This window comes from Podarcis liolepis (genome assembly GCF_965112155.1).
Source record: "Podarcis liolepis genome assembly, chromosome: 17".
NCBI lineage: Eukaryota > Metazoa > Chordata > Lepidosauria > Squamata > Lacertidae > Podarcis > Podarcis liolepis.
In genome coordinates, this window is record NC_139571.1 from 1,567,124 (window position 1) to 1,588,967 (window position 21,844).

The following is a 21,844-nucleotide window of genomic DNA, read 5'->3' on the forward strand; positions in this document are numbered from 1 at the left end:
TAATCTAGGAAGGAAGAGCACCTTGTACTTCAGGGAGCTCCTTCAACAGTTTACTGATGTAGAGTCGACTGATTTTGGTCACTGCCTAAATTTAACGCCTAATTCTGTGCCACATCTAGGATTTAAGAAGAAGGAAAAATTGTATCTTATTAAAAAGAAACTAGGGGTGCTCTCAGACTGTTGCTTTTTCTGCATAGGATTTAATCACATGCCAGCAAATTCAGGTTGCACAAGTAAAGCAAATTTGCAGCTCTGGCACAAACGACTCGCTTCCCCAAGAGACTGGACTTTTTGTGGTAAGGGAAGTGATAAGAGCGAGCCCTGGAAAATGTGTGGCAACGTGTGCTTGACACAAGGTCACCTAACCAACCTGCAAACCAATCAGGATGAAGGCTCAATAAACAGGTTGCCTGGGAAGCAGCATCTCTTTACTAACCTATTTGGTCAGACAAACTGCATCCTGGCCATTCTTAGCCCTGTCTTCCAGCACCTGCTATAAAGGTTGGAGACACCACCATATGTGGAGGGGCAAATATGGCATCTACGTTTGGCCCGATGGAGACATGCAGCAGTTTGGTACTGGTATGCAGCAGCCTCCCATTGTACTTGAAGCTCCTTGATTGGGCTGAGGCACAGGCCAGCAGAATATCCGCTCTGCTCTGCGCCCCCGCCCTGCCAGGAATCTGTGGTATGAGGGAAGCGCAGATATTGCATGCTAATCCCAGATAGGGGACTGGGAGGGAGAAGGCAGGAAGTCATTCAGAACCCCCAGCGTTTGGTGTCCAAGGTTGCAGAGATTCTTAGCAGAGATTCTCATCTTCCCTGCCCTCTGTTTATGGCACATTTCCTTCCAGGGTTACAATTAAATTGAGAATGGATAGTGGAGGACAACATGGGCTATAGAGCAACCAAGCTAAAGTTTCATTAACAGGCAGTTTATTGTGCTCACATAAAAGGTGAAAACAAAGAAATCAACTAACACATGGACAGAGAGCAGTACCTTAAATTAACATCTGACTCCCACATGAATGTGCTACTCTTACTCCCACTCCCGTTTTCAACTGTTCTCATCTAGTGCACAAAGCTGGTGAATTATTGTGCAGTATCAAAAGCCCATGTTCTGTGGTGAGGCATCCATCTTGAAATGGGCTTGAAGAAAGCAGTGGCTAAGGCGTGGCAGTGAAACTGTTGTAAGAGTGTATTCTCTTGCTATGGTGAAAGAGGAGGGAAGTGCCTGCTGGACTGAGGTGATCTCAGGCTGCAGAAGTGACAAGAAATTGCTCTAGCTAAAAATGTAAAACTGAAGAGCTTTGGAAAGTGACATTAATTAATTTAATGTCCCCAAGAACAATGGGGTGTAGAAAAACCATACTGTGCCTTCTGAGCAGAAGAGAAATGATCTGGGAAATCTGTCTATCTGCCCCCCTGCAATCCTCCCCTCCAACACCCTACATGTGGATGCAACTGAGCTGCAATGAAATGCTGGGCTGCTGAGTGAAGAGCAGGAGAGAAGCTTCTGGAGTCCAGCTTCTGGGGAAGCCCAGGCATCGTGCGCTGGGCAGACATACCCACCTTTCTCTGACCCCCTGCCTATATTGACCGTGGAGCTTCCCAGCCTTACTCAGCCCTCTCAGCTCCCCTTGAACGCTGCTTGACAGGTAGGCAGGCCCCAGGAGGCATTCCCCACCCAGCACAGCATAAATTTAAACTGCGCAGGTTCTGCTTTGAGCACTATTCTTCTCAACTACTCAAAATTCAGCCCCCTTCAGCCACTATTCTGCTCTTGAGTGTAGAATGGGTCTCCTCCTCTTGTCTGTCTGCTTCAGAATCCCTCAAAATCCAAAATGAGAGCAGAGTCAGGATCTAAACTGAGCTAAACAGACAGGGCAGTGATGTTACAGGCTATTCAATGGGCTTTGGGATTTTCTGCCAGATTATGCCCACTAGCGTCCTTTCCTACAACAAATTAGGGAGGCAAAAGGCAACACTTGGATAATCTTAAGTTCCACCACCAAGAATTCTGTTCCATCTGTTCTGGGTTTGAGTTCCCTTCCTGCTGCCGTGCATTTCAATGATTGGGAGAGGAAGAGCAGACTGAAAGGCAAGGTCACTACAAAATGGCAAAGGAATAGGCAACTGTGAGAAGAGGTATCAGCCCCACCTTGAACATGGAGGGCTGACCACACTATCGTCTGTGGGAAGCAGCATTTAATTGCTTTCACTCTCCCCAAAAGGGAAAGAAAAGCCATGGATCCCTTTGAAAAGCAGCTATGGTCCCCAAAATGGGGGTCAAGGAAGGGTGTCCAGATGTTGACTAGCCTGGCAAGCAGACCAACAACCACAGCAGTCAGAGAGGGTCGCCGCCACTCAAGTTGTTCCGGCTTTTCTTGCGCTTTGTCTTGGCTGACGGAGAGGAGAAATCCAGAGATTCGAGACGAAAGGGACGTGGCTGGGGCATCTCCACCGTTTGGGCAGGGGGAATAGGAGCCAGGCTGGAAGTCAGGATGGAGGTATTGTTGTTCAGCAAAGGGGGAGAATTATGGGAAGCTGCAAAGGACAAAAATACAGACACAGACACACACACACACACACACAGAGAGAGAGAGAGAGAGAGAGAGAGAGAGAGAGAGAGAGAGAACATTGAGATACTTGGTCTAATTTCAACAAGAAACACTACATCTCCCTGGAGAAACCTATACATCACTTAGCATAAATATTTTTTAATACTCGGGGCTGCAGTCCCACCTCGCTCCACTCACCAACCCATTTGCCAATCCTGCAACTTCCCTCTCTTCACCTCACCTCCCCTTGCCCATCCCCTCCTCACAGCTCACCTGAACCCCCTTCAGAGGGTGGTTTTCTGACACACCTCCTCTTCCCCTCCATTAAACCTCGCTGCAGCCATGTTTAATGGATGGGGGAAGGTGCTTCACAGAGCGGTTTGGCAAATAGGTTAAACAGATCGCCCGGACTTCCGGTGGGGCGCGGACCTGTAGCAGGCGAGGGTTTTTTCCGGAGAGAAAAGCCCTTGCTTTTTTGACCGTAATTAGGGGGTTTTAGGGCGAAAAACCCCCCTGAGGACCTTCTGGAGGGTGTCTGGAGGTCAAGGCTCCCGGCGGTGCCAGAAGCTGCCCGTCCGGTCGCCAGGTAGCCCCCCGAAAAGGGGGTGAAGAGTGCGACGAACGCGCAGCGGGCAATCGGGCAGCCATCATAGCAGCGGTCAACTAGCGAAGCCCCGAGCCTGCAGGGGAAAGGCGCTCCATTCTCGATACTAAGGAATTCGGATTCATAACAGCTAAGCTGCATGATTGGAAAGTCAAAACAACAAGGAAGTTCCGAATTATGAGAGAAGAATCCGAGTTCAGCGGTTGTTTGACATCGTAAAGAAAAGACGCAGCGCTTCATGCAAAGTCTAAAGAGAAAGTAAGTTGCCGCCAGCGGTTACTGTTTCCGTCTCCCCTGTAGCTGGCTGAATTATTTTGTTTCTGTTAAAGAAGAGCAAAAGGGGAGCAGAGGACTCTGAGATAAAATAAAGATCCCAGTGGGCATTATTTTTGTAATAACAGAATTTGGAGAGGTTTATTTGCTGTGTGTTTCCACAACTAAATAACAACGCAAAGAAGAAGTCTCGGCGCCATTTTAACGCGGAGCTAAGAAGACTCTCCGTCTCTGCCTTTGATGCGATAATAAGGGACCTTAAAAGACTTTAAAAGACTCTAAAGATATTCAGACAGAGAGACGAGCGTTACGGACCTGTTTTGCTTTCTTCTTCACTCAGATAGGATTTTTTTGGGGGGGCTATTTTTTCCTTCTTCTTGCTTTTCTCCCCAATAAGATTAAAAAAACGAGAATAACAGCTGAAGAAGGGTAGTCGTTACTACTATTCAAGAACCCTCCTCCTGAGGTTGATAGGCTTTGACTCCCCCTAATGGACTGTGACAAACACTGCACCTTAATGTTGAAATTGGTGGTGGATTAACCTGAATTCTGTGAAAATACTGATTAAGGTCTGGTGTGAGAGAACTTCTCCTTCTAGTGACTGAGTTCTTTGAGTTAACCAACATAAAAATATATTTATAAGGGACAAACAAAACTAATAGAGACAATATAGACAATACAGTTACTTTACATTATACCCACCCTGGGACTCAATTTGGAACATATTTGAAATTATAGCTGACTCTCTCTTCTTTATAGTTTTGATATTATCTCCTGGATTTCATTTTGAACTTTTTGAACTTTTTTTGAATTGTCTCTGACCATTCAAATTAGACTTTGAACTTGTATCTTTGGAAAGACTAGAAAACCATTGTGTTAGGGAAACAACGTTCTGGATGGATTAGCCCGAATAGGGGCAAGAAGACTACAAAAGAAACTCTCAGAGGCGACGAATTACAAACCTCCCTTATTGAACTGGGGGGGGGGGGGACAGAAAATAATTAACGATATATACTTGGGGACTAAGAGTTAAAGTAGTTGCGATTGGTATAAAAACTTATCTTTTTTTCAGGTTGTCTTTCTATATACTTTTGCTTTGGTGATATCTTAACAATAACTAATTAAGATTGTAGCAACATCTATACAATAAGCTGTGCAAATATCTGATAATGTCGTATACACAGAAAAAAGGAGCTGAGGGGGGGACCCCAACAGATAGGAGAGCTTCTAAGCAAGAAACAGAATTCAGAACAGAAATATTGAAGATGTTTGCAGAAATAAAACAAAGTGAGAAAAATTTAGAGACAAAATTAGAACAGGTCGATAATAAAATTGGAAAGATGGACAGAAAGATTGAGGAGACAGTCAGTGAATTGAGAGGACAGATTAAAGAGGTGGCAAGGAGAGTAGATGAGGGGTTAAAGAAGTCTAAACAGGAAATGAGAGAGATGAAGCGGGAAGAAGAAAAGATGAAAAATGAGATTGCGGACTTAAATAAAGTACAGGAAGAATTAAAAGACTCAATTGCAATGAACGAACTGAAACAGAGAGAAGTGAATCTGAGACTGAGACAAATACCGGAAACCCAAAACGAAAATATAAAAGGAAGATTGATAAAAGAAATTGCGCAGTGGATGGAACTAGCGGAGGAAGAAGTTGCGAATACAATACAAAATGCATATAGAATGAAAATCAAAACAAACAGGCTAAAGAAGTTTCCAGGCGACTGTGTAATAACGTTTAAAGATAGAGAAATGAGGAATCTGATTTTGCAAAAGAATAGAGAGAAGAGATTATATATTGATGGGAACTATATAATCATATTTAAAGATATTCCAATAAGGTTGCTGAAACGAAGAGAAGCTTACAAACCACTGGTGCAATTACTCAAGAAAAATAAGATTGATTTCAGATGGGAATTCCCCGAAGGAGTCTCTTTCTTTTACAAAGGAGTAAAGAGAAGACTAACAAGCCCGGAGGAAATTGGAAAATTTACAAGAAGATATAAAGAATTACTACAAGGAGAAGAAGAGATTAAAGGAGCAGAAGGAGGAGTAAGGCTAAGAGAGGATTTGGAAACAGGAGGAGAAGAAGAACAGACTGGGAAAGATTCAGAAGAAGAGGGAGAAGAAGAAGAAGAGGAAGAGACAGAAAACCTATAAATAAATCAGAACTCCAATAGTGGAAAGAGGAATGACGTTAAAACTTTGGAATTGGAATGTTAATGGAATGAATAATAAGAAGAAACGAAACGGAATTGAACACATCCTAAAAAAGAAGAACTTGGACATCATATGCCTACAAGAAACGCATGTGGCCAAAAAACATAGGAAAGTTCTAATTAATAAAAGGTTAGGGAATGAATTTATATCCTCGGACAAAGAGAAAAAAAGAGGCGTGGTCTTATATATCAAAAACAAAATTGAATCTCACCAACTATTTAAGGATGAAGAAGGGAGAATGATTGCGGTTCGAATAAATTGGCAAGGGGAAATAATGATAATTGTTGGGATATACGCACCAAATGGGAATAAGACAGAATTTTTTAGATCGCTCGAAGAAAAACTACTTGAATACATGGACCAGAAAATTATAGTAATGGGAGATATGAACGGCGTGGTTTCACTAGAACTGGACAGATTAAGGAAAACCAAGAACAAAGAAGGGAAATTACCCAAAACCTTTTTTATGATGATGAAGAACTATAATTTGGTTGACATCTGGAGGCTCAGGAACCCATTGGAGAAGCAGTTCACCTATCACTCAGAACCGAATCAATCGTTCTCAAGAATAGATCAAATATGGGTCTCAAACGAGTTAACTCCGAGAATTAAAAAAATTGAAATACAGGCGAAGGTGCTTTCAGACCACAACCCAATAGAAATGGAACTCAAAGGCTTGGAAGAGCGAACCTTCAGGTGGAGATTGAATGATAATTTATGGGATGATCAAAAGTTCGTGGAAAAATCACAAAAAAGTCTAACAGAATTCTTTAGGAATAATATGGACAAAGGGACAAGGACAAGTGTGGTGTGGGATGCAAGTAAGGCGGTGATGCGGGGCCTCCTTATCCAGCAAAACGCAAGGAAAAGACATAATAGAGAGAAATGGACTAAGGAGATTCTTAGTCAGATTATGGACTACGAACAAAAACTGATTAAAAAACCCAATAATGAAAAGATAAGACAGGAAATAAAGATTCTTCAAACCCAATTTGCGATGACAACAAATAAAGAAGTTGAATGGAACATTAAGAGATTAAAACAAAAAAATTTCGAGTTTGCCAATAAACCAGGAAAATGGCTTGCTTGGCAAGTTAAGAAAAGGAAAGAACAAAACACAATTAGCAAAATTGAGTTTAATGGAGAAGAAACAACAGAACCGAAGGTAATTAGAAGAGCTTTTGTGGACTACTACAAACAACTGTATAGGAATAAAGAAAGGAACAACAAGAAGAAAATAGAGAGGTATTTGAAAGATAAAATGATGAGGAAGATCCCAACGGATGAAAAAGAACAGCTGAACGCCCCAATAGGTAAAGAAGAGGTAGAAGAAGCCATAAAAGAGTTAAAAAGAGGGAAAGCACCAGGACCAGACGGGTTTACTTCGAGTTACTACAAGGAAATGAAGGATTCCCTGATGGTCCCATTGACCAAAGTAATGAATAACATCTTAATAGAAAAGGACATCCCTGGAACATGGAAAGAGGCTTTTATTACAATAATTCCAAAACAAGATTCGGATTTAACACAAGTTAAGAACTATAGACCCATCTCGTTATTAAATATAGATTATAAGATCTTCGCGGGAATTCTTGCAAAGAGGTTAAAGAAAATACTGATAAAGATCATACATAAAGACCAACAAGGTTTCCTACCGGGCAGACAAATAAAAAATAATATAAGAAATATAGTTAACGTTATAGAATATCTGTCCGATAGATGTGATAAACCAGCATCCTTAATATTTGTGGATGCGGAAAAAGCTTTCGATAACGTCATTTGGGAATTTATGTTAAAAAATCTGAAGTTCATGGAAGTGGGCCAAGAATTCTATAACGGTATTGAAGCAATCTATACAGATCAGAAAGCAAGATTGATAGTAAATAACACCATCACCGAAGATATAAAAATAAGTAAAGGCACAAGGCAGGGCTGTCCACTCTCGCCATTATTATTTATTGTGGTTCTAGAAGTTCTATTAAATGCAATTAGGCAAAATAAGCAAATCAAAGGGGTTATGTTGGGGGTAAACGAATACAAAATTAAGGCCTTCGCAGATGACGTGGTGTTGACTGTGGAAGAACCGACAGACAGCATAAAAGAAATCCTAAATGAGATGGAACAATTTGGAGATTTGGCAGGATTCAGATTGAATAAGAGAAAGACTAAAATGATAGTAAAAAATATGGACCGAGATAAAACTGAACTACTACAACAAAGAACGGAGATTGAAGTAGTAAAGAGGATCAAGTATTTAGGAATTTGGCTTTCCGATAAGAACATAGATTTATATCAAAATAATTATATCCCGGTTTGGAAAGGCGTAAAAAGAGACTTAGAGATCTGGGCCAGAATGAAATTATCATTCTGGGGAAGAATATCGATGGTAAAAATGATGATACTTCCCAAACTGCTATTCTTATTCCAAACTATACCCATAATTAAAGGTACAAAAATTTTTAAAGAGTGGCAAAAGGCAATTTCGAGATATGTCTGGGAAGGGAAGAAGCCTAGAATTAAATTTAAGTTATTAACGGACTTAAAAGAAAGAGGCGGCTTCGCCCTTCCAGACATGAGACTCTACTACGAAGCAGCATGCCTGTGCTGGATAAAAGAATGGGTAAAGTTGGAAGACAGGGAATTATTAGATCTCGAAGGTTTTAACAACAAAGCTGGGTGGCATGCGTATCTATGGAGCGATAAGAAGAGGGTAGAAAAAGGCTTTACAAATCATATTTTCAGAGGTGCTTTATTAGAGGTCTGGGAGAGATACAAAAATATATTAGAACCAAAAATTCCCCATTGGTTATCCCCGTTAGAGATGATGTGTATAAAGAAAGTAAATATGAGAGAGAAGTGGGGAAATTATGGAGAAATGGTTTGCAATGAAGGAGGGAAGTGGAAACTTAAACCCTATGACCAAATTAAGGCTTTAACCTATGATTGGTTACACTATTTTCAGATAAATGAAATGTTTAAAAAGGAGTTGAAGGAAAGGAATTATGTAGTGAAAGAATCAATCTTTCAAAAAGAGATAATAAATAATGAGCATAAAAATCTGTCAAAAATGTATAAAATATTGCTGGAGTGGTATATGAAGGATGAGGAGGTGAAGGCGGTGATGGTTCAATGGGAAAGAGATTTTGGTTATAATGTTCATTCAGAGGATTGGGAAAGGCTCTGGAAAGAGAATATAAAATTCACAGCTTGCACGTTACTGAGGGAAAACATGATGAAAATGCTCTACAGATGGTATCTGTCACCTATGAAATTAGCAAAGATGTACAAGGTGGACAACAAATGCTGGAAATGTAAAGATAAAGAAGGGACCTTCTTCCACCAGTGGTGGGAGTGTAAAAAAGTTAAATGCTTCTGGGAAGAGATTTATAACGAGCTGAAAAAGATGTTGAAGTACACCTTCGTGAAAAAACCAGAAGCATTCTTATTAGGTATTGTTGGGAAGGATGTGAGAAGAAGGGACTGTAAACTTTTTCAATATGCGGTGACAGCTGCCAGAATCGTGCTAGCTCAGATGTGGAAACAGGAGGAAGTTCCAACAGTAGAGGAGTGGAGAGCAAAATTGATAGAATACGCCGAACTGGATAAATTAACAGGGAAAATTAGATATACTAAAGATCAAAAATTTATAAAGGATTGGGAGAAATTTGTGTGTTATCTGGAAATTAACTATGGTGTTAAAACAACGCTAGCGGGATTTAAAGAGGCTTTGTAAAGCACTAATAAATATTGCTTAGCAGAGAGGATGAAGAAGGGAGGGATAAGTGGCAATATGGAAGATAGATGAAATGTGTATTAAAAGGATAACCACGATCGATCGTCAGCGACGCTGAAGGAAGTCAAAAAACGGATATGATGGTTGTATAATGAATGTATTTCCTCTTCTTGGAAATGTTTTATATATGTTCTTTTTTCTTTTTCTTTTTTGTTAATTTTTCTTTTTTCTTTTGAAAACCTTAATAAACATATTTAAAAAAAAAAAAAGGTTAAACAGATCGCCCAGTCCACTTGCCCTCACCTCCTGACAGCCACATGAACTACATCATCAACAGCCTTACATTGTTATGTATATAGGAAGATTTTGAGGCTATGCTTTTTAAAGATTTTGAGACATGCTTAAAAAAACCAAAACCCTGTACATTGCCTATTGTGTATGTGTGCATATTAGATACTTGTATAATAACAGAGGATGTTGATGATACGGAATAGGTACAGTGACATACTAACACCACAGTCCTAACCATGTTTACTCAGAAGCAAGTCCTATTAACTTCAGTTAAATGACTGTAGGACTGCAGCATAAGGCCTGACCTTGTGTAGTACAGTGCCATCCAGGAAACTATTAAGCAGTAAGTCCCTAGTTTCAGTCTTGTCACTGGGCCTTTACAGACTGTTGTTTGGGTGGGATTCAATCACATGATGCCAAATTCACACTGAAACTAATTCCAATTTGGTGCTTTTGCACAACAGAACTACTGCAAAATCAGATTATAACAATAAGGAAAGTGATGGGGAAACAGCAATTACTTGATGCAAGGCCATCTCTTTGCAACCAGATCAGGATGAATGCTCAATAACCAGGTTGTTTGGAAGTGAGGATTGTCATGGACTTGCTGGTAGGTGCGTCAGTCCCTCCCTCAGTCATTTGCAAAACAGAGATAATAATACTTCCTGGCCTATCATCCTGGGTTGTTGTAGAGCACGGGTGGGGAGAAACCTCTTTGGCCAGATCCTTATCATGATTGGTCTCATGGGACTAATTTGACAAGTGGGTACAGCCTGTCAATTACATGGCACCACAGCAATGCCATCTGCAAGGTGCTACTGAATTAGAGAGGGAAAATCCCTTTTAGCAAGAGCAGAAGATTCCATCAACAGGAGGGGGGAAAAGAGAGAGACTGAGATTTTAGCATTTTGAAGGTACTCCCTTTTTTTACAGTGGGCATTTGCAGAGCAGGCTCTCAACATTATCCACATAAAAAGGAAGTAGAGGGTAGAGAGTGGAGGGGGGGCAAAGGCTACTGAGAAAGGAGTCTGCTGATTGTGTGCTGCTGCAAAGTATTTTGCAGCCTTGGTGGACCTGAACTGCATGGACACTCTAGTGCACAGGGCCAATCCTTCCAAAGGTTTGCCTGCTCAGCTGCTACAACCTTGAACTTTAGAAGTCTAGTAGAGGGGGAAAGGAGCAGCTGGGACTCCTCCTGCCCACTGCCAATGCTTGCAAAAGGCACCTTTCTTTCTCCCTTCCCTGTCACTTGATGGGGAGGAGGGGAAGAAATTATGTTTTGGCTTGCAAGCTCATGTTCCCTGTTGGGAATAGGCAGTTGCAGCCAAGGCAGAACTGAACTCTGCCCTTGCACTCTTGTGTTGACAGGTGGTTCTGGTGCAGACAAAACTGGACCCCCTGGTGAGCCAAGATCCTCCCACAAGTAGGAGTGTTCCTGCCTCTGTTGTCAGGAATACTAAAATAATATTTCAGAAACCTTTTGGACACCTTAAGAGTACTGTACAAATGTTGAGTATTCTGTAGAAGTCAGGCAAACCTTTTGAAAAAAAAAGGAAAGAACACATGAAGGGCTTTACCTAGACTCTTCATGGGGTCAGCACTGAGAATCTGGCTTGCTCGTTTTGAGCGAAAATAGTTACTGGCAATATTCTCACTATCACTCTTGCTCAGCATCACTTTATAGCGGTCTTCTTCCTGCTGGGAACATAACCAAGCAGTCATCAGTTTATCATCATTTAACCTAAAGAGGTCACTACTGTTCACATTTTACGCATGAGGGAAACTGAGGCTGAAACCTGACATGTCAGCCCCCCTTTTAACCTGCTGAACTACACTTACTTCTCTGTCTAGTTTCCACACTGGTGTCCAAAAACTAGGTTACAAGCCATGGAAAAAAATAATCTAATCCAGACCAAGTTATCCATGGGGTATAAATGAGAGGGTTGAGAGCTTACTTAATGTATCCTATGAAAAGCCATTGTGTGTAGAAGAGACTAACTTCTCATTTAATTTCTGGGGGAGTAACAGCACTGTGGAATGTATGCACTCTGGTTAAACATGAAAAATCGGAAAATATTGTTGCATGCCACCCGACTCTGAGCAGTGTGAGATTCCAGGGATTCAAGGAGTTTACCCAGAGTTTGTGTATCTTTTGGAATGAGGTGCAGCACAGACTGTGGTGTCCTATTTACACATATCTACAACCTGAGCCTACAATGGAGGAGTTCACAGCATTAACACAGCAAGAGGGTCTGGCTTCACCATGACCATGATTGCTCCCAGTTGGTCGGTCTGAGCTTTCCACACTGACTTGGGGACTGATTTATATATTGTACTCTAAATTAAAGAATGCAGGAGATAGGGCCAATTCCTTGCTGCTGCTGCTGCTGCCGCTGCTACTGCACCTTTGCCTTGGCTGCTGGAAGAAGGCAGGAGCTAAACCCTGCCTGCACTCAAGCCCCCACCCCTAATATCTTCCTCCAGTGACCAAGCAGTGGGGCGTTAGTTTCACTCTTTCCCCTCATTATGAAGGCAATGTGTGAACCAGCTTGGAGATCAACAGAATCCCCTGAAGTTTTACCTTCAGCGCAGACTCCCAGCTGTCATGCCAGTGAAGCACGCTGGATCATTTATTATGTGTACATTGTGTAACATTCTCAGTATTGCCCAAGGACCCTTCCTTAGCTTACCAGTGCTGCTGCATCCCCATTCTCCGATGATGAGCTCTTCCTGCCTGCTTTGGTCTGTGACAATGATGAAACTGCTATGGAAAAGAAGAGTAAGGGTGGCTCTCAGCCTCAGTGGTGGCTCATTTCTCTGCTAGTTTCATGTCACCTGGGGCCAGGATCCAATATGTGCATAGACTTACAAAGGCCTATTTAACAGCTTGCTTTCTAAACGTTTTCAAAGCGGGGATGCAATAAATTCCATCCGTTCATTAGTCAACAACAGTTGCTGTTGCTTAATTGGTGGAAGCCAATCAGAGGGCAAATGTTGATTGGTTGGTCAGGACTCATATTTTGACCTGAGGCTTGAGCAGTTTAGTCTCTTTCTCACAAACCCTCTATTGATCATTATCATCATCATCATCATCCACCCTTTCTCCCAAAGGAGCCCTGGGCAGCAAGGAACATTTAAGGCATCATTTTTGAAAAAATGCAAACATTAATTGTGGGTGGGTGTGATTATTGGGATCACAACAGGCAGGCAGGACTCTCCAGGACTCTTGAGGAAAATGCTTCATTTGAAGCTGCTATTTGCATTGGGAGGAAATCTCCATTAGCACCAATAGGGATTTTCTCATATATAGCTGTAGTCATGTACACACTTACCTGTGAGCAAAAGAATGAGGCTTAATGCTGAGTAGGCACGTGTGGGGTTTTTCAGCTGGAGAAGCAACACCTCACTGCATTCTGCAGTTCTTAAGTTGTTCTCTCTCCAGCTGGTTTCCATACCAGAACTGAGCTGGGCAGAGAGAAAAACTCTTAAAGGAACAAAGCGTAGTGGTGGAAGGGGTCACATTTTGCTCCCCTACTCTGAGAAGTCCATTTTGAACGCAGTAAGTAGATCCACACACACCCCACACACATCTTGCTTAGCTCCAAGTCCATGAGCCTGAAGCTTGTTCCCGATTTCACTGTGCATGAAGGTGAGATGTGAAAAGTATTTTAAATAGTCCCAGAGTGACCATGAAGGAAATAAGATACCCAAGAAGTCCTTAACAAGTGAGTGAAACCTACATGAAAATCCTGGGAGACCATTTTTGCTCCATTTTGTATGAATGGGCAACCAGAGCAATGCAACATGGTAATTCCGAGTTGTTCTTCTTACCTGCAGGGAGGCTGGTCTTTTGAGTTACAGGCTCTGGGATTTTCCAGCAGCCTGATTCTTCATCCCACATGGACTCCCGTTTGATTTTATCAAAGTTGCTGTAATTACAGTCCCGCCGTATGAGGGGTTGCACCTGGTCTAGCAGCTGTTGATAAAGGAGGAGCTCCCGCTCTTGGCGGCGGATGGTGGCCAAATAATCAATCTTCTCCATTTCAAATTCGGACTGAAGGTCTTTGATTTCAGTCTCAGCAACCCTCAGCTGGGAAGAAAGCAGCCAGTTATGGGAATAAGAACTAAGTAAAATGTTGGGATCCAGAGTCCTTACCTGAGCCTATCATAGGGCTGGCTCACACCTGCATGAGCATCACCTGAGGAGCTTGCACTTGATGATGGGCACGGAACTAGCTCAGTTGAAAATCATAATATAACTACAGAACTTTTTTTTTTAAAAAAACAACTTTTTATTTATTGTTAACAAAACAAAAAGTGAAAACATAACAAAAAGAAATACGACAAAGAATCAACAATATCAGTCATAAACCTCATCTCGCTCTCAGGCCGAGGGAGCCGGTGTTTGTCTACAGACAGCTTTCCGGGTCATGTGGTCAGCATAAACCGCTTCTGGCGTGATGGAAGCCAGATGGAAATGCCGTTTCCGTGACAGATGGCCATCCAACCTCTACTTAAAAACCTCCAAGGAAGGAGAGTCCACCACCTCCCAAGGGAGACCATTCCACTGTCAAACAGCTCTTACTGTCAGAAAGTTCTTCCTGGTGTTTAGTTGGAATCTCCTTTTTTGTAACTTGAAGCCATTGGTTTGGGTCCTACCCTCCAGAGCAGGAGAAAACAAGCTTGTTCCATCTTCCATGTGACAGCCCTTTAGATAATGGAAGATAGCTATCATCTCTCCTCTGAGACTCCTCTTCTTCAGGCTAAATATCCCCAACTCCCTCAGCCATTCCTCATAAGGCTTGGTTTCCAGGCCCTTGATCAACTTGGTTGCCCTTCTCTGCACACGTTTCAGCTTGTCAACGTCTTTCTTAAATTGTGACACCCAGAACAGGACACAGTATTCCAGGTGGGGTCTGACTAAGGCAGAATAGAGTGGGACTTTTACTTCCCTTGGCGCATAAAGGTGTATAAGTGCACAGTGTACAGTTAACACTGTGATGTATACTGATACTATTTTATCAACAGAAGTGCCCTACTTCCCTTGACTAGAACACTATACATTATTATTATTATTATTATTATTACAGTGGTACCCCGCAAGACGAACGCCTCGCAAGACGGAAAACCCGCTAGACGAAAGGGTTTTCCGTTTTGGAGGCGCTTCGCAAAACGAATTTCCCTATGGGCTTGCTTCGCAAGACGAAAGCCCATAGGGAAATCTCCGGGGACCTCTTTTAAATGCTAGCGGTGGGGAGCAAAGCCTTCCCCCCCCCCGGCCTTCAGAAGAGGTCCAGGAAGGCTGGCGGGGGCCGAAAGGCTTTGCTCCCCAGCGCCAGCATTTTAAAAGCAGTCCGGGATAGCAGGGAAGCGCTTCCCGCTATCCCGGACGGCTTTTGAAGGCAGGAGAGGTCTGCGAAGCCTGGGCGCGCTGATGTCAGCGCGCGCAGGCTTCGGCATGCGGGCAAGTCTCCGCCAGCAGCGGCAGCGCTGCCGCTGCTGGCGGAGCGCTCCGCGAAGCTTGGGCGCGCTGATGTCAGCGCGCGCAGGCTTCGGCATGCCGGCAAGTCTCTGCCAGCAGCGGCAGTGCTGCCGCTGCTGGCGGAGCGGTCCGCGAAGCCTGGGCGCGCTGATGTCAGCGCGTGCAGGCTTCGGCATGCGGGCAGAGGTCCGCGAAGCCTTGGCCGGACAGCTTTTGAAGGCAGGCGGGGGGAGCAAAGATTTCGCCCCCGCCAGCCTTCAGAAGAGGTCCAGGACCTCTTCTGAAGGCTGGCGGGGGGCAAAAGTCTTTGTCCCCCCTGCCTGCCTTCCCAGGGGCTTTTAAATCGCCCTGGACAGCGGAGAAGTCCTCCGCTGTCCCGGGGCGATTTTAAAATGCCGCCCGCCAGCATTTTAAGATCGCCCCGGACAGCGGAGAAGCCCTCCGCTGTCCCGGGGTTTTTTAAAATGCTGGGGGTGGGAAGAAAAGCCCTTGTCCCCCCCCCCCAGCCTTCAGAAGAGGTCGGGGGACAGACTGTCCCCGGACCTGGTCTGAAGTCGGTTTCCCTAGGAACGCATTAATTGATTTTCAATGCATTCCTATAGGAAACCGTGCATCGCAAGACGAAAAACTCGCAAGAAGAAGAAACTTGCGGAACGAATTAATTTCGTCTTGCGAGGCACCACTGTATTATGATGTCACCCTTCATCTGTAGATCTCAGGAAGGTTCACAACAAAAAATGCAAGATAAAAAACACAAAATACATAATAAAGACAAGAACTAAACCAATAATCCCCTCCCCCCCACTCCTACAACACATTTAAAGGGCTATGGGATATTAATTAGCCAAAGTGCTAGTTGAAGAGGAACGTTTTTGCCTGTGCGTAAAGGTGTATAATGAAGGTGGCAACCAAACCTCCTTACGGAGAGCATTCCACAAATGGGGAGCCACTGCAGAAAAGGAACATTCTTACCGAAACTCTCATGGAGGAGGCCCATGAAGAAGGGCCTCAGGGGATGATCTCAGAGTCCAGGTAGGGCACTTCTGTTGATACAGTCTAAAACTGTGGGGAAAGCTAAACCTGTTGCAAATTCCCTTTTCTATACAACTATTTCTGGTAAAGGAGCTCTGCCCTCATTTCCATAAGACCTCTCTGGTTTTCTCCTCTCTCCCCACCACCCTTTCTCCTCTTAAAAAATCAAACTAAATGTAGATACAAAATAAAATGGTGGTGATACTACTAACACTACTTATATTAGTATGAAAAGCAATGCTTTAAAGCAATGCTTCTCAAGCTAGAAAATTGCTGAAGGTCTTGGTGGACAACTTAATCATTTTTCTGCCTGTTACAACAATTGCAATGCGCTGTGTGAGGTGTTGTATGCTTTTTGAATTTTATGGAATTTAAGTTGTAAAACAATAGAATGTAAGAAGCATTGCTGGACTGCCAAATAGGCAGAGTTGGCACTGGCCTCGGGGTCCACGCCTTTCAGGGATCCCACAACAAGGGATTAAAATTATATTGATTTGATCTTGAAAGAATTTGAATTTGGAAGAGAAACCTGCATTGACTCAGAAACCGAGCCCACCATCTGCAAGATTTCAACTGCCTAGGGGCCTCCACAGGGTTTAATCTGGCACTGGTAAGAACTTAAAGAAACAATAAATATACCATTAAAATCAATGACTACTGAACATGGACAAGGCACAGACAACCTGAATGAAGCTTGTAGACAACTGGTGGTCCATGCACCATAGTTTGGGAACCCCTGCTTTAAAGGTCATGGTGAGAAGGACCGTTACTGCACAATGCCCTTGCGTATCTAAATGTGGTGTGGATAGCTGTCCTTACCCACCACTGTACAAGACTTCAGAGGGGAAAGGAATCACCTTTTCCTTCATCTTCTCCAACAATTTGCTTTTGGCTCGCACTTCTTCCTGGATGGAATCATAGACGTTGAGCAGGACCCAGTCACTGCTGTCCTCATCTGATTTCTGCAAAGCTGCCAGCAGCTGCTTCTTCCGCTCATCGGCAATTTTTTTCCGCCGTTTATGCTTTTCCTTCAGGTCTTTGTTCTTGGCCTGTTCACCTCCCACCACCTGCTGCTCCAGCATCTGCAGTCTAAGAGGGTCGGAGGCAATGTCTTAGCTCTAAGCACAGCTTGCCCAACTTTCTATATTCAGTCTCTCCCACCTCCATTTTGCCACTAACTTGTCTGCTGAGGATCCCTGAAACTTGGAACCCCTGAACTTTGCAAAAGATTATTGGGTGCTGGCCAGTCCTGTTCAGCTTCCCAGCTGCTCCCCTTAGGCTGTGCAGATATGAAGCAAATTCTTCCCCTCAAGCCATTCTGGGCGCTAGATTTTCCTCCTCACAGAGTTACAATTCCCAGCAACCTTTAAAAAACACAGTGCCCAGAATTCTTTGAAGAAAAGAATGCTTTGTATGTGCCTTATATTCCTTATAGTGTGGGAATATATGAAGACAAACTGTAAGCAATTAAAAATGTTAGTAGGATTGACATAAACATGAGCAGTAAGAAATAACGGTAGTAAAAATGATAAATTTGTAAATAGGTTTGAACTGGTTATGCAGTATGATTATGATATAAAATAAGGAACCGCAAGGGGGAGGGGAGGGAAGTCAAATAAATGTAGGTTAAATTTGTTTAGATTTAATTATTGTTGTTGAAACATTGTAAAATGGAAAAATTAAAAGGGGGAAAAATAAAGCTATAGTGTGTAAGTCTAAACTGAGACTGTGCCAGAGATGGGTGGGGTAGAAATTAATTTATTATTATTATTATTATTATTATTATTATTATTATTATTATTATTATTTCCAACACATTGTAGGAGAATACTGGTGATAATGGGCAGGCTATTTTGCAGTTTTAGGGAAACTTCCCACTATTTCTGATTTTGTGACTGAGAAACCTCAATAAATCTGTCAAAAAAACCCCAAAACAGAGTTTGAGAACCAATGTTCTAGTGCACTGAAGAAAATAAATACCTCCAAAAGGGAAAATAATTTTTCATGCCCGGCAGAGCCTGCACATTCAAAGGTTGTTGGAACTGAAGCAGGAAGTGGGGTCAGTAGGGAGACAGACTTCAAAGGCTGGCCGGAGAGGCAGCTGAAACAAGATCCTCTGGACCACAGCTGGTTGCTGAGAAGCTGAGCCAAGGGAGGCTGAGAAGGAAAACATGGTGGAAAAGCCAGCGGGGACAAAGGAGGAGCAACTGAGGAGCCACTGTCTTGAGGGAGGAAGAAGTTGCCATTCAGGTCACAGACCTTCTACCTTCTGAACAACAGAATCCTCCACAGACATTGCCTTGGCATGCCAAGTCAAGGTGTGGGGAGAGAAACTGTGTTGGCCACCAGGCAATGGCTTTTCCCACCTGCCTTGCCTCCCCCCCCCCCCAGGCCAAGGAGCCTTTCCCAGACCATGACTTGTAAGACAAGCAGAAGCAGAGGCAAAGAGAGGAGTTCAGGGCTTTTATTTTTTAATAATTTTATAAGTTGTGCGTCTTTGTTTCTCAGTTTGATCCTTTTACATGGTTTTGTATGTATTGTGTTATTTTATGCATTGTGGCTTGCTGTTATTATTATTATTGATTATAGTTTAGCAATTATTTATTGTAATTGTTAATAATTAAACAGAAATTCACTCTTATTTACTGACATTTAATTTTATTGTGCACTATTATATTCTAATGGATTACTTTATATGATGTAAGTTGTTTATTTTAAAGTTAGGTTTTTATTATGACTTTTTTGTATTGGAGGAGGTGCATGATCTTTTGTTCTTTCTTCAGCTTGTAAATTGACTTGTGCATAGATATAGAAAGGGGGCATACACATTAAAAATGAAATGAAATGAAGGTGCATGCGGGGACTCCACTCCCCCAACACGGAAGGAAAATGGAACAGTGTCTGCTTCAGGCCTCGAGGGCCCACACGGGAGCCTCTCTGGATCGGAGCAAATGAGCAAGTCCAGCAAACATTGCACCCCTCAATGGTCTGTCTATTCCTCACACCAACCTGGCAAGTACTTGCTGCTGGTTCACTGCCACTGGGAGTTCCTCAGCCACATCAGTCCCAGGTGTCCCCGGTCTGACAGCTTTCTCCAAATTCTGGGCCACAGAAGGAACAGGCGGCTCAGTTGTGTTGGACTCCTGCGTGTAAGGGGAAATGGGAGGCAGCCATTCTGAATATGCATGATATCCACATTGAGGGATGGACTGAAGCTGATTCACATACAAGTTTCCAAAATTCAACATCCTATATTTTGCCTGTCTCCCAGAAGGGACTGGGAGAAAGGAAACAAAGACTGGTCCATCCACAGGACACACAGTCTGAAGTCTGAGGTCAAGGCTTGCTGGAGCATTGTGCACCCAGCGCTTGGTTACTACTGCTGTTGGTTTTGCTGCTGCCATACTTCAGTCCCAGCCAACCCAGCTGTTGTGCAAGGTTCTGGGAGAGGAAAGGGAGAGGAAACCGTTTGCTCCCTGGACATGCCCTGAAGTTGCTGGGCAACAGTGAAATGCTTCTATTATCAACCAGCAGAGAAACTGAGCTGCTGACTTCACAATGCACACTGCAGTGTAGGAATCTCAACTAAAGCATGTTTACCCAGAATTAGTCTCGCTTATTTCAGTGGGATTTATTCCTGAGCAAAGCCTGGGTGTAATCCTATACCACTTACTGGAGACCTTAGTGGGACTCACTTCTAAATAAACACACATGTGCTTGAAGGACTCATCCACACTTCCATTTGTCCTATGATTTCTAGGTATGGGTCACAGAGATCCTTTTTTTGTCCCACCACTTTCCCCAGGAAAACCCGCTGCTTACTGTAGAATTGGAACAAACAATTGGTTTTTCTGAGGATTGATGTTTGTTCAGCAGTAAACAACGGGTTTTCCTGGGGAAAACCTCTGAGACCCATGCCTAGAAATCGTGGGAGAAGCAGACATCTGGATGAGCCCTTAGTCTGGTTTTCAAAACTGTTTTAATCCAGGAGAATACCTATTAACTTCAAGTATAATTCCTTACTCGAAGTTATCTCATGGAACTAAATATATAAAAGTACTGACTTTAATCATTTGTTACATTGGACACAGTTCATTAAATTCACATGAATCCCATAATTAAGCACCACGAAGGGTGCTTAAAGCATCAGCGAAAGGAGGCATTCTGGTGGCAGCAGTCGGGGGGGGGGCAGACGCACATTTCTGTTTCACTTCACTTCACAGGATGGGCCACCACTGGGTCCCTCTAATAACTTGGAGTTGGTATAATGGATTAGAGTAGTCCTTGAAAACTTATACTAAAATAAATTGGTTTGTCTTTAAGATGCCACTGCTGTGTCTGAGTACACCACAACACAGCATATATTCAAGCAGGGCTAACCTGTAAGATATAATGGTTGAGAAGTGGTTTGTGACTAAAAGACTACTCTGCTGTGAACCTGCTAAAAAGCTTTTGGGAAGTCACTATCCGCCCTTGCTGACCTAATTTACCTGGCTCTTGTAAGAATTACACCAAGGGCTATGTTTCAATGTCATGATAATCCACAGTTTATTGTGACTGTAATCAGAATAGGCAGGCCTTGGGCTTGGACGCTCCCCTCCCCTCTCTTCTCCCACCTATGCTGTAGCTGCAAAGAGAAATTTAGAAGCATTCACATCTGGGGGTTTTATTTATTAAGCACAGCTTATTGCATAAAGAACACAATAAATATTAACAAACCTACTTAAAAATTTGGTTTAAGAAGTTGGCTTGCTTCACAAGCCCATAGCTAAGAATAACCATGGTTTAGGGTTGGGCATGATGCTAAACTGCAGTCAGTCAAAGACAGAAGCAGAAGTGGCCAGTCTCTTTGCAGCTGCTCCTAAAGAGGGGGAAAGGAAGGGGAGGAGGGTGTACCTAAGTCGACAAAAAGTCATGGTTTCTATCATGATACCTAAATGCAGTGATATAAATGGTATATTATTAAATGGCTATTATTATTAAATCCAAATCGCCTCCAACTGAAACACACTCCAGTCTCCGGTGACAGAGCTACTCTGCATGGCCATCGGTGGTTCACATTACACAGACCCTGTGTCATTTTAGAAGTATTTGTATGCGTGGCCATCATTTCATCTGTTGAGGGAAGTTCACCTTCCTGGGTACCTTGGCTGACACTTCAGTTTCTTTAGCAAGGCCTGGAGGCAAAGAAGCTTGGTCAGCAATGGCTTCAACTGTCTGGGTGGTTTCTAGAGAAAATAAAGGAAATGCAGAGAAAAAATGAGTTTTATCCTGAAGCTCTGTTAAGCTTGAGAGAGGCAGTAGTTTTTAACTGAGAGTGATGCAATTTTATACATTTATATATTGACTTCTAAAATATCTACTTTGCCTTCCATACAATACTGTGGGCACTTTCAATAACTAAGACAACAGAATAATAAATAGAGCAATAATAATAACAAAGCCTTAAAACATTCTAAAAGGCAACAACAGCAATCACGATTTCTTTAAAGAACCAGTCTCTTCCTCGTCATATTGCACAGAAGTTGCCTCAAAAGAGGGTCCTCAGGTTAAAAGGTATAAATGAATACCATCAGCTGTCGATTTCCAACTGGCGGGTAGGAAACAGACACACCTTATTGGTAGATTCTCCTGCAGATTGACTAT

General features: G+C 42.9%; 1 protein-coding gene across 11 annotated transcripts in view; it reads right to left on the bottom strand.

Moving 5' to 3' along the window:
- Window positions 1-919: 919 nt before the first annotated feature.
- KIF17 (kinesin family member 17) overlaps window positions 920-21,844 on the bottom strand; it is a 60,490-nt gene continuing 39,565 nt past the window's right edge. For 3 of the 11 annotated variants that reach the window (XM_083482477.1, XM_083482478.1, XM_083482474.1), the window contains 7 exons: window positions 21,332-21,426; window positions 19,208-19,341; window positions 17,056-17,287; window positions 13,516-13,774; window positions 12,375-12,448; window positions 11,262-11,382; window positions 920-2,547 (listed from right to left, as the gene is read on the bottom strand). In XM_083482477.1, coding sequence (XP_083338603.1) covers window positions 2,348-2,547; window positions 11,262-11,382; window positions 12,375-12,448; window positions 13,516-13,774; window positions 17,056-17,287; window positions 19,208-19,341; window positions 21,332-21,426 — 1,115 coding nt within the window. In that variant the 3' untranslated portion in view covers window positions 920-2,347. The remainder of the gene's footprint in view (window positions 2,548-11,261; window positions 11,383-12,374; window positions 12,449-13,515; window positions 13,775-17,055; window positions 17,288-19,207; window positions 19,342-21,331; window positions 21,427-21,844) is intronic. The other 8 variants (XM_083482475.1, XM_083482484.1, XM_083482483.1 and 5 more) reach the window with 6 other exon arrangements.